At 37.8% G+C, this 17,183-nt stretch overlaps 2 protein-coding genes across 3 annotated transcripts in view; both read left to right on the forward strand.

The window, feature by feature from the left end:
• Positions 1-5,958, forward strand: part of LOC131693972 (torsin-like protein) — a 48,704-nt gene extending 42,746 nt beyond the window's left edge. Inside the window, exons 4-7 of one of the 2 annotated variants that reach the window (XM_058982286.1) lie at positions 5,044-5,162; positions 5,223-5,403; positions 5,462-5,723; positions 5,786-5,958. In XM_058982286.1, the coding sequence (XP_058838269.1) occupies positions 5,044-5,162; positions 5,223-5,403; positions 5,462-5,723; positions 5,786-5,888 (665 nt within the window). In that variant the 3' untranslated portion in view covers positions 5,889-5,958. Of the gene's footprint in view, positions 1-5,043; positions 5,163-5,222; positions 5,410-5,461; positions 5,724-5,785 lie in introns of both variants that reach the window. The other variant, XM_058982285.1, reaches the window with a different exon arrangement.
• A 4,739-nt stretch (positions 5,959-10,697) lies between these two features.
• Positions 10,698-13,563, forward strand: LOC131687442 (torsin-like protein). Its single transcript, XM_058971521.1, has 5 exons — positions 10,698-10,737; positions 12,604-12,767; positions 12,828-13,014; positions 13,067-13,328; positions 13,391-13,563. Exons 1-5 carry the CDS (start codon positions 10,698-10,700, stop codon positions 13,491-13,493), a joined length of 756 nt encoding a protein of 251 aa, XP_058827504.1. The 3' UTR covers positions 13,494-13,563.
• The last annotated feature ends 3,620 nt before the right edge of the window (positions 13,564-17,183 follow it).

Raw genomic sequence — 17,183 nt, forward strand, 5'->3', positions numbered from 1 at the left:
TTGATTTGATTGATTTGATTGATTTGATTGATTTGATTGATTTGATTGATTTGATTGATTTGATTGATTTGATTGATTTGATTGATTTGATTGATTTGATTGATTTGATTGATTTGATTGATTTGATTGATTTGATTGATTTGATTGATTTGATTGATTTGATTGATTTGATTGATTTGATTGATTTGATTGATTTGATTGATTTGATTGATTTGATTGATTTGATTGATTTGATTGATTTGATTGATTTGATTGATTTGATTGATTTGATTGATTTGATTGATTTGATTGATTTGATTGATTTGATTGATTTGATTGATTTGATTGATTTGATTGATTTGATTGATTTGATTGATTTGATTGATTTGATTGATTTGATTGATTTGATTGATTTGATTGATTTGATTGATTTGATTGATTTGATTGATTTGATTGATTTGATTGATTTGATTGATTTGATTGATTTGATTGATTTGATTGATTTGATTGATTTGATTGATTTGATTGATTTGATTGATTTGATTGATTTGATTGATTTGATTGATTTGATTGATTTGATTGATTTGATTGATTTGATTGATTTGATTGATTTGATTGATTTGATTGATTTGATTGATTTGATTGATTTGATTGATTTGATTGATTTGATTGATTTGATTGATTTGATTGATTTGATTGATTTGATTGATTTGATTGATTTGATTGATTTGATTGATTTGATTGATTTGATTGATTTGATTGATTTGATTGATTTGATTGATTTGATTGATTTGATTGATTTGATTGATTTGATTGATTTGATTGATTTGATTGATTTGATTGATTTGATTGATTTGATTGATTTGATTGATTTGATTGATTTGATTGATTTGATTGATTTGATTGATTTGATTGATTTGATTGATTTGATTGATTTGATTGATTTGATTGATTTGATTGATTTGATTGATTTGATTGATTTGATTGATTTGATTGATTTGATTGATTTGATTGATTTGATTGATTTGATTGATTTGATTGATTTGATTGATTTGATTGATTTGATTGATTTGATTGATTTGATTGATTTGATTGATTTGATTGATTTGATTGATTTGATTGATTTGATTGATTTGATTGATTTGATTGATTTGATTGATTTGATTGATTTGATTGATTTGATTGATTTGATTGATTTGATTGATTTGATTGATTTGATTGATTTGATTGATTTGATTGATTTGATTGATTTGATTGATTTGATTGATTTGATTGATTTGATTGATTTGATTGATTTGATTGATTTGATTGATTTGATTGATTTGATTGATTTGATTGATTTGATTGATTTGATTGATTTGATTGATTTGATTGATTTGATTGATTTGATTGATTTGATTGATTTGATTGATTTGATTGATTTGATTGATTTGATTGATTTGATTGATTTGATTGATTTGATTGATTTGATTGATTTGATTGATTTGATTGATTTGATTGATTTGATTGATTTGATTGATTTGATTTGATTTGATTGATTTGATTGATTTGATTTGATTTGATTGATTTGATTGATTTGATTGATTTGATTGATTTGATTGATTTGATTGATTTGATTGATTTGATTGATTTGATTGATTTGATTGATTTGATTGATTTGATTGATTTGATTGATTTGATTGATTTGATTGATTTGATTGATTTGATTGATTTGATTGATTTGATTGATTTGATTGATTTGATTGATTTGATTGATTTGATTGATTTGATTGATTCGATTGATTCGATTGATTCGATTGATTCGATTGATTCGATTGATTCGATTGATTCGATTGATTCGATTGATTCGATTGATTCGATTGATTCGATTGATTCGATTGATTCGATTGATTCGATTGATTCGATTGATTCGATTGATTCGATTGATTCGATTGATTCGATTGATTCGATTGATTCGATTGATTCGATTGATTCGATTGATTCGATTGATTCGATTGATTCGATTGATTCGATTGATTCGATTGATTCGATTGATTCGATTGATTCGATTGATTCGATTGATTCGATTGATTCGATTGATTCGATTGATTCGATTGATTCGATTGATTCGATTGATTCGATTGATTCGATTGATTCGATTGATTCGATTGATTCGATTGATTCGATTGATTCGATTGATTCGATTGATTCGATTGATTCGATTGATTCGATTGATTCGATTGATTCGATTGATTCGATTGATTCGATTGATTCGATTGATTCGATTGATTCGATTGATTCGATTGATTCGATTGATTCGATTGATTCGATTGATTCGATTGATTCGATTGATTCGATTGATTCGATTGATTCGATTGATTCGATTGATTCGATTGATTCGATTGATTCGATTGATTCGATTGATTCGATTGATTCGATTGATTCGATTGATTCGATTGATTCGATTGATTCGATTGATTCGATTGATTCGATTGATTCGATTGATTCGATTGATTCGATTGATTCGATTGATTCGATTGATTCGATTGATTCGATTGATTCGATTGATTCGATTGATTCGATTGATTCGATTGATTCGATTGATTCGATTGATTCGATTGATTCGATTGATTCGATTGATTCGATTGATTCGATTGATTCGATTGATTCGATTGATTCGATTGATTCGATTGATTCGATTGATTCGATTGATTCGATTGATTCGATTGATTCGATTGATTCGATTGATTCGATTGATTCGATTGATTCGATTGATTCGATTGATTCGATTGATTCGATTGATTCGATTGATTCGATTGATTCGATTGATTCGATTGATTCGATTGATTCGATTGATTCGATTGATTCGATTGATTCGATTGATTCGATTGATTCGATTGATTCGATTGATTCGATTGATTCGATTGATTCGATTGATTCGATTGATTCGATTGATTCGATTGATTCGATTGATTCGATTGATTCGATTGATTCGATTGATTCGATTGATTCGATTGATTCGATTGATTCGATTGATTCGATTGATTCGATTGATTCGATTGATTCGATTGATTCGATTGATTCGATTGATTCGATTGATTCGATTGATTCGATTGATTCGATTGATTCGATTGATTCGATTGATTCGATTGATTCGATTGATTCGATTGATTCGATTGATTCGATTGATTCGATTGATTCGATTGATTCGATTGATTCGATTGATTCGATTGATTCGATTGATTCGATTGATTCGATTGATTCGATTGATTCGATTGATTCGATTGATTCGATTGATTCGATTGATTCGATTGATTTGATTGATTTGATTGATTTGATTGATTTGATTGATTTGATTGATTTGATTGATTTGATTGATTTGATTGATTTGATTGATTTGATTGATTTGATTGATTTGATTGATTTGATTGATTTGATTGATTTGATTGATTTGATTGATTTGATTGATTTGATTGATTAGATTGATTTGATTGATTGTTTTCAATTTGATTGATTTCATAGTTTTCATTGATTGCATTAATTTAATTGATTTGATTGATTTGATTGATTACATTGATTGCATTGATCGCATTGATTTCATTGATTTTATTGATGTCATTGTTTTTATTGATTTCTTTGACGTCATTAATTTCAATTTTAACATCTTTACAACGGCTTTCCCGAATCAAACATATCTACATTTCTCGGTTTCATACGATAATTCGCCAAGAAAGATAGCCATTTTGAATTTCGTGTCCTTCATCTTGGTTTTTAATATGGTAACGAACATCAATTGTGAAACGTTAACAATCGCCCAGAGCCTAACATTTCGATATTGCCCCATCGACTCTCAACAACTAACCTTATTCAATTCAGTTGTTTATTCGGCAGCACTGCACATGAATTTACTGCCTCTTCTTTCTACCGTAGTACCGCGTACAGAAAAAACCAGGTTCGGTTTTCTTAAACCGAACCGATACCGCTGTTTAGAATACATTAACACGAGTTGAAACTCGTGCACACATGTAAACGGTGCTGAGTGACTCGGTTTGGTTTTCAAAACCGACACTTGGTCGTGGTTGTGATTTCGTTTACCGTGTGAACGAAATCAAAACCGCACACGATGTGGATCACTCGTTTACACGTGTTGAGACTTTGAGCACCATACCAGTGAATATACGTACCGGTTGGTTTTCTTACCCACCTCTGGTTTTGAGTTAATTTACCTGTGAGTCGTTTGGTATTGCAACTTAATTCATTGAATACGAACACAGTTTTGCTAGAAAAAAGCAGTTTGCTCACGAGGCGACAGGACACACGCCACAAAAAATATTCACTATAGATTTTGTTCTACCTATTCCAACGCGGTTGCCGCGTTGAAAGAGGTAGAACAAAATCCATAGTGAATATTTTTTGTGACGTGTGTCCTATCGCCTCGTTTGCGTACAGCTAAAAACTTTATTGCCTTTCTCAATAGAAAGGTATTGCAATTGCTCTGAAAACCGACTTTTTAACGGAGGCCCGGAGGGCCGAGTGACATATACCATTCGATTCAGCTCGTCGAGTTCGACAGTGATGAGTACGATCATGTTGAAAATGTCGATTTTAATAAATTCTTCAATGAATGTATAATGGGGAAAATTTTTCCAAAATGTGACCACAACTGCTTTGATTTGTAATACTAAGTCACTAACAGCCATTCAACGGGTTCTTTTTGGTCACATTGGCCACCATCATCGGCTCCGGAAGCCCCGGCGGAAATATCCAAATTCAGAATAACAGTCACATCGGTTTCTCGGAGATGGCTAGACCGAATCAACCAAACTTAGTCTCAAATGAAAGATGTTGTGTCCCCGTAAATGGCTATTAAATTTTATCCCGAACTGTCTTCCGGTGTCGGAGTTACGGGTTGTGGCGTGCGATCAGCAATTTTCGGAATCTGCTTCATTCAAAAAATCAACGACACAATTTTATTGAAGAATTGACGATACAATTTTATTAAACACATCGCAAATTTTATTACCTTTATCCAACCAAATTTTTCTATATTTTTTGTTTCATTATACGCATGTCTTCTCGTTATAGGTACAGGAAAGAATTTCGTATCTGATTTTGTGGTGACATCTTTATACGAAAAAGGTTTTCAAAGTAAATATGTTCACAAATTCACAGCTGATTTCTGGATCACAAATCCTTCGTTTGAGGTATGCATGCATTTTTAGTATCTAGTTACATAATTATTCTACAATGTGCTTCTATCTTAGATTATACTTGTAACTACAATAAAAGAAGCGGTTAAAAAGTGTCCACACTCACTGTTTATTTTTGATGAGACGCAAAAAATGCCCAAAGGAGCGTTTGATTCTATAGTTACGCTTTTAGATCACCATTATTCGCACAAGGGATATGACTTTTCAAAAGCTATTTTCATTTTCCTCTCGAACAGTGCGGGTATACTTTTTTTTAAACAAAACTATTATTTTACTAATCGTTTTTTGGCTAGGTGTCGAGATCGCACGAAAACTGAAGTCCATTATTGATTCTGGTCGTTGGAGAGACAAAACGACGTTGCAAGATTTTGAGCGTATCGCCGAATTAGGTGCATATAATATGTTAGGTGGATTACAAGAGAGTGGTCTCATAAGTTCGCATGTTATTGACCATTTCGTACCATTTCTGCCATTAGAACCACGCCACGTAGAGCAATGTATTAAACAGGAATTCGAACAATTTTGTCCATTTGAAGTAACTGATCAAAAAATCAGGTGATCGATACCTTTTAATTGTGCTTATATACTTATGGATATTCTATGTTATTATATTGCAGTGATGTTGTGAGGATGGCCGTTACCTTGGATGAAACTGGTACGTTCCAAAATAACGGGTGCAAACGCATCAGCAAAAAAGTAGAGGCGTTGTGTTACAGTTAGGATCAATGTTACATTAAAGAGCGTCATGTGATCTGCGACAATAAAGTAAGAATAAATTGATAAATCTGCATTTGAACTGGTTTTTACTCATCTTCAAAGCCATCATAAATCCCTGCGTCGGTGATAAGCCTAAGCGCGCGTCCGTTTGAGTGGCGAGTAACAGTGGGAGATCCGAACGAGTGCTGGTTCTTCGATCTTTGTATCTCATGATTATTAACTATTAGATCGAGTGTCTTGGCGGACAACTAGTGTGGATGTTCCTACTTTCGAATGGGAGGATGACATGGGTGGGGATTCATTTGATCTTGGACACGGTGATCGATTCATGAAGGGAGGAGCTCAGTAGACTATCATCTATCGGCAGAGCTTGGCAAACGAATGACCTGAAAAAGAACGAACATTAATCATTCGTTCTTCCCTTTACGAATATGCCACCTGTTCCGTATCTCGCCAGAAGCAGTGAAAAGCGAGTGCGACTCGAGCAAGCAAGAGAAAGATCATCGGCAATGTAATATTCACCTCTTTCATTCGATACATTTAACCGATACCGAAACCGTACGTCTGTTCTACCATTCGTTTTTCTTTTTTTTAGCTCAACCCAGAAATGCAACGAGCGATGGTTTTCAGTTTAGTTTCAACCAGCCGAAGCGCAATATATACTAAATAAAGGTGTAAGCTGTAAGAGTAGCTGTCCGTGTTTGCTTTTCCGACCCCTCCTGAAGGATTCCGTTTGGGCTCGAACATCTGGTCCATTCCGAACCGGATTTGAAGAAGATTCCAGTGACGATCCTTCCTGGATCGAACCGCTGACCGTTCGCGTCATTGGCATTTTTCGCGTGTGAATGAAAAAGAAGCACGAGACAAACTACTCCGAAAACTGAAACAGAAAACTGCTCCTGTTGCTATGGGTAGCAAAAGCAAAATCGATGCGAGTGATCGGGTAATATCGTGTGAGTTTGAACGATAATAAAAGAAGTACATTGCAAGTTTGAGCATGATCATGCGTGTTTGCGACGAGAAACAATCCTAAAACGCTTTCGAAGTGCTGGAAAAAGTGCGAAAAAGGAAAGAAAAAGTGGTAAATGCCGGTGGTACAGTCGCAGCAAAATAACGAAAACGAGAGCGTTGACCAACAGCACCAAGAGCTGAGCGCATCCGTTGTCATTTCAACCGAATCATTTCACGGATTTGACGAGTGGGAAGCAAGAATGGATGAAATAACGAAGAAGGAATATGAGAAGGCAGTTCGGCAGCGCAATCAAGTGAAAATGAAGTTAGTGAGAATCAAACGCACACTTGCTAGCAATCAATCCATGGGTTTAGCGCAACTTAATGTGCTTACCAAGGGCCTGCCGGCTGCATATACCGAATACAGCCAACTCCACACCAAAATAGTGGGACTGGTACCGGATGAAGCACTCGAGGGACAAGAATTGGAGTACGCGGATTACGAAAATCTACACTATGGCGTATCCAATGTGATCGAAGAGCTAATATTGGCGGCAAAAGCTGCTGACATACCGCTTCCTCCAGACAGTCCAACCGCTCCACAAGTGAGCATTCAAGAACAGCCCTTAAAAGCACCGATTCCAACGTTTGATGGAAATTACGCCGCATGACCCAACTTTAAGGCCATATTCCAAGATCTGATGGCCAATTCGGGGGATAGTGTTGCCATCAAACTTTCGTCTCGATAAAGTGCTACTAGGTGAAGCAGCTGGCGTGCTGGATACCAAGGTTCTAAGTGAGAGTGACTACGACCACGCTTGGGATATTTTGACGGAACGCCACGAGAAACAACGAGTTATCGTGGAATCCCAAATCTGTGGTTTGTTGACACTGAAGATGACAGCAGAATCCCATAAAGAACTACGAGCACTTTTGAGTGAAGCAATCCGCCACGTCGAAAGCCTCCGCTACCTGGTTTGGTGTTTTGGAACACATGATTGTATATTTGATCATCTCAGCGCTTGACAAATCAACCAGAAAATCCTGGGAAGGAACCCAAAAGAAAGGTCAACTTCCCAAGTATACGCAGACCATCGAGTTTCTAAAGTCCAGGTGCCAGTTCTTGGAAAACTGTGATGCAGCCTTTCATACAGTTAACCCTTCAGGGCAGAAGCCAAAGCAGTTCCAGCAACTTCCGAAGAATGTTCCACAGAAGAGTCATACAGTTTCCACGGATATGACTCAAGCATGCGAAATTTGTGGTGGTACTCATAGAAACATCCAGTGCGTTGCGTTGCGTTGTGACGATGATTTTGGCGGATTGCACACTGATTTCATCACGTATGACTGCTGATTATCTAATAAGAGTTGCTTAGGAACACATGATAGCCATCATTGCCGGCCGCCCCTATCTCCATCGTTCACGGAGAAGGATAAAGGATAAGGTAGACGGGAAGTGTTGATGCTCCACCTATTTAACGGAAGGACGGCAATCAGACTCTTCCGTAGGTGTCCGGGGTTGGCGGTTTGGAAGGGTATAAGATCTAGGATTCGCTCCAAGCAAGCGATGCGACCTGTAAAGAATATTTTATTATGTAGTTGTTTAGTTAGTCTTCGAGTACACGATTACTCGCTAAACAAAAGATCTTGTTTAGTTTTTGATTCTTTTTAAACTCTGGGCAGCCGGCTACCGAGAGTATCCTATGCTTCCTAAAAAAAGAAATTTGAACTCAACACAGCCGACCGTGGGAGTATTGCCTAGAAAAGCTAATCTTATCTGCGTAATGGGCCGGATCACTATCTATTGTAACAATATTTAGACAGAATTTGCTACTTCTTCTCTGCGGTATATTTATTTGGATGAATACTATCGAGTGATAACACGTTATACAGATAAAGATTTATGATAGCGCGAGATGTTATAAATCAAGGTATGTATTTCCTATTTTACTTATCGGATGATTTGTAAAATATACAAGCGATAATAACGACCATTGAAGTGAAATACAAAGAATTGTTAACCTGATACACGGGCTGGTTAGCAATAACGGAACTTGAAATTAGATTCATAAAAACAGACGCGGATAATTTTCATTACGTATTGACCCGCGATCATCGATACTAGTCAAATTAAAGTCTTGTTGCGGCTGATTTCCGATCAGATATTCATTTTTACGGTAGTGTTTCCTTGATTGGATCTGCTCGCACCCTCTCATTCTGCTACTATCGGCAGAAGGCTCATAGCACCCAGTCGTCTCCGGTCTAAAGACTAAATGTCATCAATAGACTTAGACTCGCGTGGAGGCATGAGATAGGAGACTTGTGAGAACTAAAGAGATTAAAAAACAAAGAAACGACATGCTCCGTTCTGAATCCGAAACTCAGCTGTAAGCTTCTACAGCTGAATTGAAACTTCAAACGGAACATGGCGTCTCCTTGTCATTCCAATCCCTTTAGTGAAGACTATGTTATCTCACCGTTTGACGACCACTCATAGAAACATGTACACTGGATGCATTAAATAATCTGAACCTTTCCCAGAAGAACGAAAGAATTAGAGCCGCAGGTGTTTGCTTTAACTGCTTGCGTAAAGGGCACCGTTGCAGAGATTGTCCCTCTGCTAAGTCGTTCCGCAAGTGCCATCGTCGACATCATACACTGCTCCGCGACGATGGGGCACCTAGCCAAGATACGAAAACGAATGTAACCCCTCCCACAGAGTCAGTGACAAACCCACCAGCGATTTTGGCTGCTCCGATTCTATCCACGACGGAGCAGAAGAATCCTCCCACCGTGGACCCACCTGTGTCCACCATCTGCTCGTCTAACTTCGCCCAGTCGTCCAAGACGGTACTATTGCTACCGTAGTGGTGCATGTATTCGATAAGCAGAATCGACGCTTTACATGCCGCGTCCTATTGAACAGTGGTTCCCAGGTGAATTTTGTGACGGAATAGTTAACCAATCGCCTGACCTTGCGCCTTAGATGGATCGTGTCTGGTGTTGTCATCGAACCACAAATTGTCAACGTGTCTATTCAACAAGGCAACCATGCCACCATTGACGACATTCAGCGAATGATGCAGCAGTTCTGGCAAACCGAAGAAGTGCCGTACGTCCCCAAACTTTCGACTGAAGAGTTAGCATGCGAAACCCACTTTCTTTCCACATACGAACGAGATCGAAGTCGTCCGCACCAGCCGACAAACGAGTTACTAAGCGAGTGATATATTCGGAAATTGCGAAATTCTTCGACCATCCCGGGCTTGTTTCACCAGTAAATGTATTGGCGAAGCTGTTGGCTCAGCGATTGTGGCAGCTCACGCCTGGCTGGGATGATCCGGTCGACGAAATGACAGCACAAACATCACTATCCCATTTGTACCAAATCGCTATCCCAAGATGTGTAACATTCGACGGAGTATTTGCTTTTGAACTGCACGGTTTTTCCGATTCCTCAACGGAGACATACGGAGCCTGCATCTGCTTGAGAAGTCTGTTTGCTGATGGTTCAGTAAAACTACGGCTCCTCACCAGCAAATCGAAACTGGATCCTCTGCATAATCTTTCTATCTCTCCTACTCCCCGGTTGGTAGAAAGGGTTCTACCTGCTCTAAACATGACATTTCGGGAAATTGTATTGTGGTGCGACAGTACGATTGTCCTTGCCTGGATAAGAAAGCCACTTAATCAGAGTTGTTCGTGCGAAACCGAATCGCTGTGATCCAAGAGCATACGAGTGATTACAGATGGGAGTATGTCCGATCTCTGCAAAACTTAGCCGACATTGTTTCCCGTGGGCAACTACCCGAAGTGCTAAAAAACAGTTACCTCTGGTGGAACGACCCTGAATTTCTCCAAATGCTGGACGACGAATTCGACTCTCCGGAGCCTCTTCCAGGTGATCAATTACCAGAGCTCAAGGGAATAATAGCCACCACAGCTTTAATTATTGAACCGTTTTCATTCTTCTCTAGATTTAGCAGTTTTCGTACAATTCAATACATCATGGATTACATACTACGATTCGCCGAAAATTGCCGCAAACGTCCGCCCCAACGTCAAACAAGTCGGCATTTGACCGTCTGCGAGTTGCGTCGTTCAACAGAAATCATCATACACGTTATTCAACACGTTCATTTGGCGGACGAGATTGAGCGAGTAATTGGAAAAAAAACATGTAAGAGTCTAGCAAACAGTCTAGCAGTAAGGGGAATGAGCGCGTTGTGCCAGTTTGGTCGAGGCACAATTCGATTGTGAGTCAGTGAATGCATAACGCGCAAAAATGCCTGAGCCGATGGCTCAGGCGATCACTGTCAGCGATCAATCGAAATGGAAACATGTACGTCATTAACCCATTATATCCTAGCGTATGAAATTTCATACGCAGAACTATCCATCGTTTAACGAGTATTTACTGTAGAATTTTGGCATATAACTGCTTTATTATTGCACTAACGGGATCTTTACACCTCATATTTCATTGTTAAAAAAGACTGCTGCCATTTTTTGTAATTTTATTTGCATTTTTGAACCGTCCATAGTAGGGGCAAATGGCAGCTGAAAAGTAAGCAATACATTTAGTTATATTTTATTGTTGGAATTCGTTCTAATAATTCCATTATGTGACAAAACGTTCCCACAGGTATAAAAGAACTGTTGTCTATCAGAAAATCCGAAGAAATATGTGAAACAACTTAAAATTTGTTGTTTTTATTTAATCGTACGAAATTTTTCGCACGAGATATTTTCATTCTCAAAACTATTTTAAGCGGTGATTTTATTTTTCCCATAATCTTTGATACATTTTTTGATGGAATTGAAGATATCACTGCATTTTGCTCACTTTTTGAAACCCCTGGGATATAATGGGTTAAAATCAGTTTAGTTTTCATAGTCATGATGCGCCAACTGCTTCGAGTCGCTAAACTATAATATAATATAATATAATAATATAATATAATATAATATAATATAATATAATATAATATAATATAATATAATATAATATAATATAATATAATATAATATAATATAATATAATATAATATAATATAATATAATATAATATAATATAATATAATATAATATAATATAATATAATATAATATAATATAATATAATATAATATAATATAATATAATATAATATAATATAATATAATATAATATAATATAATATAATATAATATAATTAAAAGTACATATTTGTTTCTTATAAGTCTTTTAAAAATCAAAAATTTAAATTTTGTTCATCAAACCGAATTTCTAGTCTCTTGGTTTGTCCTAGATAAACTTTATCAAAGTGAGATCTTTTGTGTAGGGGAGAGTGGGGATAGATAAACCATTTTTTGTTAATTGTTATATGTATTAGACCTTTAGTGATAAAATATTCTATACTTATGCGTTACTATTTGTAAACAAAAGTAACGTGATTTCAAAATTATATGCATTTTTGCTAAATATTTCAAATGGCTCAAGTATCCCCACGGGGATAGTTGAACCATTATCCAGACTATCATAAAACACGTAGAACCATACGAAAAAAGTTTGTTGATTCTGTCTTTTGTACAAAAAAGTAATTTCATTTGTATGTTTGTAGTTTAAAATCCATATTACACATTATTTGTTTTTGTTTTTAGTATTTTTGTGTTTTCTTTTCTTTCTCTTATCGTATTTTTCATCGATCAATTTCTTTTATGGCGAGTCGGTAGTGATGCTAATTCTTCCTCCTCTTCTTTCCTAATTTTTATACTCACGTGGTTGAGCCTTTGGGAATTCACGCAAATTTCACGCATGTCTTCTCGTTATAGGTACAGGAAAGAATTTCGTATCTGATTTTGTGGTGACATCTTTATACGAAAAAGGTTTTCAAAGTAAATATGATCACAAATTCACAGCTGATTTCTGGATCACAAATCCTTCGTTTGAGGTATGCATGCATTTTTAGTATCTAGTTACATAATTATTCTACAATGTGCTTCTATCTTAGATTATACTTGTAACTACAATAAAAGAAGCGGTTAAAAAGTGTCCACACTCACTGTTTATTTTTGATGAGACGCAAAAAATGCCCAAAGGAGCGTTTGATTCTATAGTTACGCTTTTAGATCACCATTATTCGCACAAGGGATATGACTTTTCAAAAGCTATTTTCATTTTCCTCTCGAACAGTGCGGGTATACTTTTTTTTAAACAAAACTATTATTTTACTAATCGTTTTTTGGCTAGGTGTCGAGATCGCACGAAAACTGAAGTCCATTATTGATTCTGGTCGTTGGAGAGACAAAACGACGTTGCAAGATTTTGAGCGTATCGCCGAATTAGGTGCATATAATATGTTAGGTGGATTACAAGAGAGTGGTCTCATAAGTTCGCATGTTATTGACCATTTCGTACCATTTCTGCCATTAGAACCACGCCACGTAGAGCAATGTATTAAACAGGAATTCGAACAATTTTGTCCATTTGAAGTAACTGATCAAAAAATCAGGTGATCGATACCTTTTAATTGTGCTTATATACTTATGGATATTCTATGTTATTATATTGCAGTGATGTTGTGAGGATGGCCGTTACCTTGGATGAAACTGGTACGTTCCAAAATAACGGGTGCAAACGCATCAGCAAAAAAGTAGAGGCGTTGTGTTACAATTAGGATCAATGTTACATTAAAGAGCGTCATGTGATCTGCGACAATAAAATAAGAATAAATTGATAAATCTGCATTTGAACTGGTTTTTACTCATCTTCAAAGCCATCATAAATCCCTGCGTCGGTGATAAGCCTAAGCGCGCGTCCGTTTGAGTGGCGAGTAACAGTGGGAGATCCGAACGAGTGCTGGTTCTTCGATCTTTGTATCTCATGATTATTAACTATTAGATCGAGTGTCTTGGCGGACAACTAGTGTGGATGTTCCTACTTTCGAATGGGAGGATGACATGGGTGGGGATTCATTTGATCTTGGACACGGTGATCGATTCATGAAGGGAGGAGCTCAGTAGACTATCATCTATCGGCAGAGCTTGGCAAACGAATGACCTGAAAAAGAACGAACATTAATCATTCGTTCTTCCCTTTACGAATATGCCACCTGTTCCGTATCTCGCCAGAAGCAGTGAAAAGCGAGTGCGACTCGAGCAAGCAAGAGAAAGATCATCGGCAATGTAATATTCACCTCTTTCATTCGATACATTTAACCGATACCGAAACCGTACGTCTGTTCTACCATTCGTTTTTCTTTTTTTTAGCTCAACCCAGAAATGCAACGAGCGATGGTTTTCAGTTTAGTTTCAACCAGCCGAAGCGCAATATATACTAAATAAAGGTGTAAGCTGTAAGAGTAGCTGTCCGTGTTTGCTTTTCCGACCCCTCCTGAAGGATTCCGTTTGGGCTCGAACATCTGGTCCATTCCGAACCGGATTTGAAGAAGATTCCAGTGACGATCCTTCCTGGATCGAACCGCTGACCGTTCGCGTCATTGGCATTTTTCGCGTGTGAATGAAAAAGAAGCACGAGACAAACTACTCCGAAAACTGAAACAGAAAACTGCTCCTGTTGCTATGGGTAGCAAAAGCAAAATCGATGCGAGTGATCGGGTAATATCGTGTGAGTTTGAACGATAATAAAAGAAGTACATTGCAAGTTTGAGCATGATCATGCGTGTTTGCGACGAGAAACAATCCTAAAACGCTTTCGAAGTGCTGGAAAAAGTGCGAAAAAGGAAAGAAAAAGTGGTAAATGCCGGTGGTACAGTCGCAGCAAAATAACGAAAACGAGAGCGTTGACCAACAGCACCAAGAGCTGAGCGCATCCGTTGTCATTTCAACCGAATCATTTCACGGATTTGACGAGTGGGAAGCAAGAATGTATGAAATAACGAAGAAGGAATATGAGAAGGCAGTTCGGCAGCGCAATCAAGTGAAAATGAAGTTAGTGAGAATCAAACGCACACTTGCTAGCAATCAATCCATGGGTTTAGCGCAACTTAATGTGCTTACCAAGGGCCTGCCGGCTGCATATACCGAATACAGCCAACTCCACACCAAAATAGTGGGACTGGTACCGGATGAAGCACTCGAGGGACAAGAATTGGAGTACGCGGATTACGAAAATCTACACTATGGCGTATCCAATGTGATCGAAGAGCTAATATTGGCGGCAAAAGCTGCTGACATACCGCTTCCTCCAGACAGTCCAACCGCTCCACAAGTGAGCATTCAAGAACAGCCCTTAAAAGCACCGATTCCAACGTTTGATGGAAATTACGCCGCATGACCCAACTTTAAGGCCATATTCCAAGATCTGATGGTCCAAGATCTGATGGCCAATTCGGGGGATAGTGTTGCCATCAAACTTTCGTCTCGATAAAGTGCTACTAGGTGAAGCAGCTGGCGTGCTGGATACCAAGGTTCTAAGTGAGAGTGACTACGACCACGCTTGGGATATTTTGACGGAACGCCACGAGAAACAACGAGTTATCGTGGAATCCCAAATCTGTGGTTTGTTGACACTGAAGATGACAGCAGAATCCCATAAAGAACTACGAGCACTTTTGAGTGAAGCAATCCGCCACGTCGAAAGCCTCCGCTACCTGGTTTGGTGTTTTGGAACACATGATTGTATATTTGATCATCTCAGCGCTTGACAAATCAACCAGAAAATCCTGGGAAGGAACCCAAAAGAAAGGTCAACTTCCCAAGTATACGCAGACCATCGAGTTTCTAAAGTCCAGGTGCCAGTTCTTGGAAAACTGTGATGCAGCCTTTCATACAGTTAACCCTTCAGGGCAGAAGCCAAAGCAGTTCCAGCAACTTCCGAAGAATGTTCCACAGAAGAGTCATACAGTTTCCACGGATATGACTCAAGCATGCGAAATTTGTGGTGGTACTCATAGAAACATCCAGTGCGTTGCGTTGCGTTGTGACGATGATTTTGGCGGATTGCACACTGATTTCATCACGTATGACTGCTGATTATCTAATAAGAGTTGCTTAGGAACACATGATAGCCATCATTGCCGGCCGCCCCTATCTCCATCGTTCACGGAGAAGGATAAAGGATAAGGTAGACGGGAAGTGTTGATGCTCCACCTATTTAACGGAAGGACGGCAATCAGACTCTTCCGTAGGTGTCCGGGGTTGGCGGTTTGGAAGGGTATAAGATCTAGGATTCGCTCCAAGCAAGCGATGCGACCTGTAAAGAATATTTTATTATGTAGTTGTTTAGTTAGTCTTCGAGTACACGATTACTCGCTAAACAAAAGATCTTGTTTAGTTTTTGATTCTTTTTAAACTCTGGGCAGCCGGCTACCGAGAGTATCCTATGCTTCCTAAAAAAAGAAATTTGAACTCAACACAGCCGACCGTGGGAGTATTGCCTAGAAAAGCTAATCTTATCTGCGTAATGGGCCGGATCACTATCTATTGTAACAATATTTAGACAGAATTTGCTACTTCTTCTCTGCGGTATATTTATTTGGATGAATACTATCGAGTGATAACACGTTATACAGATAAAGATTTATGATAGCGCGAGATGTTATAAATCAAGGTATGTATTTCCTATTTTACTTATCGGATGATTTGTAAAATATACAAGCGATAATAACGACCATTGAAGTGAAATACAAAGAATTGTTAACCTGATACACGGGCTGGTTAGCAATAACGGAACTTGAAATTAGATTCATAAAAACAGACGCGGATAATTTTCATTACGTATTGACCCGCGATCATCGATACTAGTCAAATTAAAGTCTTGTTGCGGCTGATTTCCGATCAGATATTCATTTTTACGGTAGTGTTTCCTTGATTGGATCTGCTCGCACCCTCTCATTCTGCTACTATCGGCAGAAGGCTCATAGCACCCAGTCGTCTCCGGTCTAAAGACTAAATGTCATCAATAGACTTAGACTCGCGTGGAGGCATGAGATAGGAGACTTGTGAGAACTAAAGAGATTAAAAAACAAAGAAACGACATGCTCCGTTCTGAATCCGAAACTCAGCTGTAAGCTTCTACAGCTGAATTGAAACTTCAAACGGAACATGGCGTCTCCTTGTCATTCCAATCCCTTTAGTGAAGACTATGTTATCTCACCGTTTGACGACCACTCATAGAAACATGTACACTGGATGCATTAAATAATCTGAACCTTTCCCAGAAGAACGAAAGAATTAGAGCCGCAGGTGTTTGCTTTAACTGCTTGCGTAAAGGGCACCGTTGCAGAGATTGTCCCTCTGCTAAGTCGTTCCGCAAGTGCCATCGTCGACATCATACACTGCTCCGCGACGATGGGGCACCTAGCCAAGATACGAAAACGAATGTAACCCCTCCCACAGAGTCAGTG

This window comes from Topomyia yanbarensis, chromosome 3 (assembly GCF_030247195.1).
Source record: "Topomyia yanbarensis strain Yona2022 chromosome 3, ASM3024719v1, whole genome shotgun sequence".
In the NCBI taxonomy this organism is placed as follows: Eukaryota; Metazoa; Arthropoda; class Insecta; order Diptera; family Culicidae; genus Topomyia; species Topomyia yanbarensis.

Excerpts from the sequence above, each read along its gene's own strand:
- LOC131687442 (XM_058971521.1), top strand. The coding sequence starts at position 10,698 with ATGCTGGACGACGAATTCGACTCTCCGGAGCCTCTTCCAG. Across the intron at positions 12,768-12,827 it reads TCACAAATCCTTCGTTTGAG|ATTATACTTGTAACTACAAT; the intron begins GTATGCATGCAT and ends CTTCTATCTTAG. Across the intron at positions 13,329-13,390 it reads GTAACTGATCAAAAAATCAG|TGATGTTGTGAGGATGGCCG; the intron begins GTGATCGATACC and ends ATTATATTGCAG.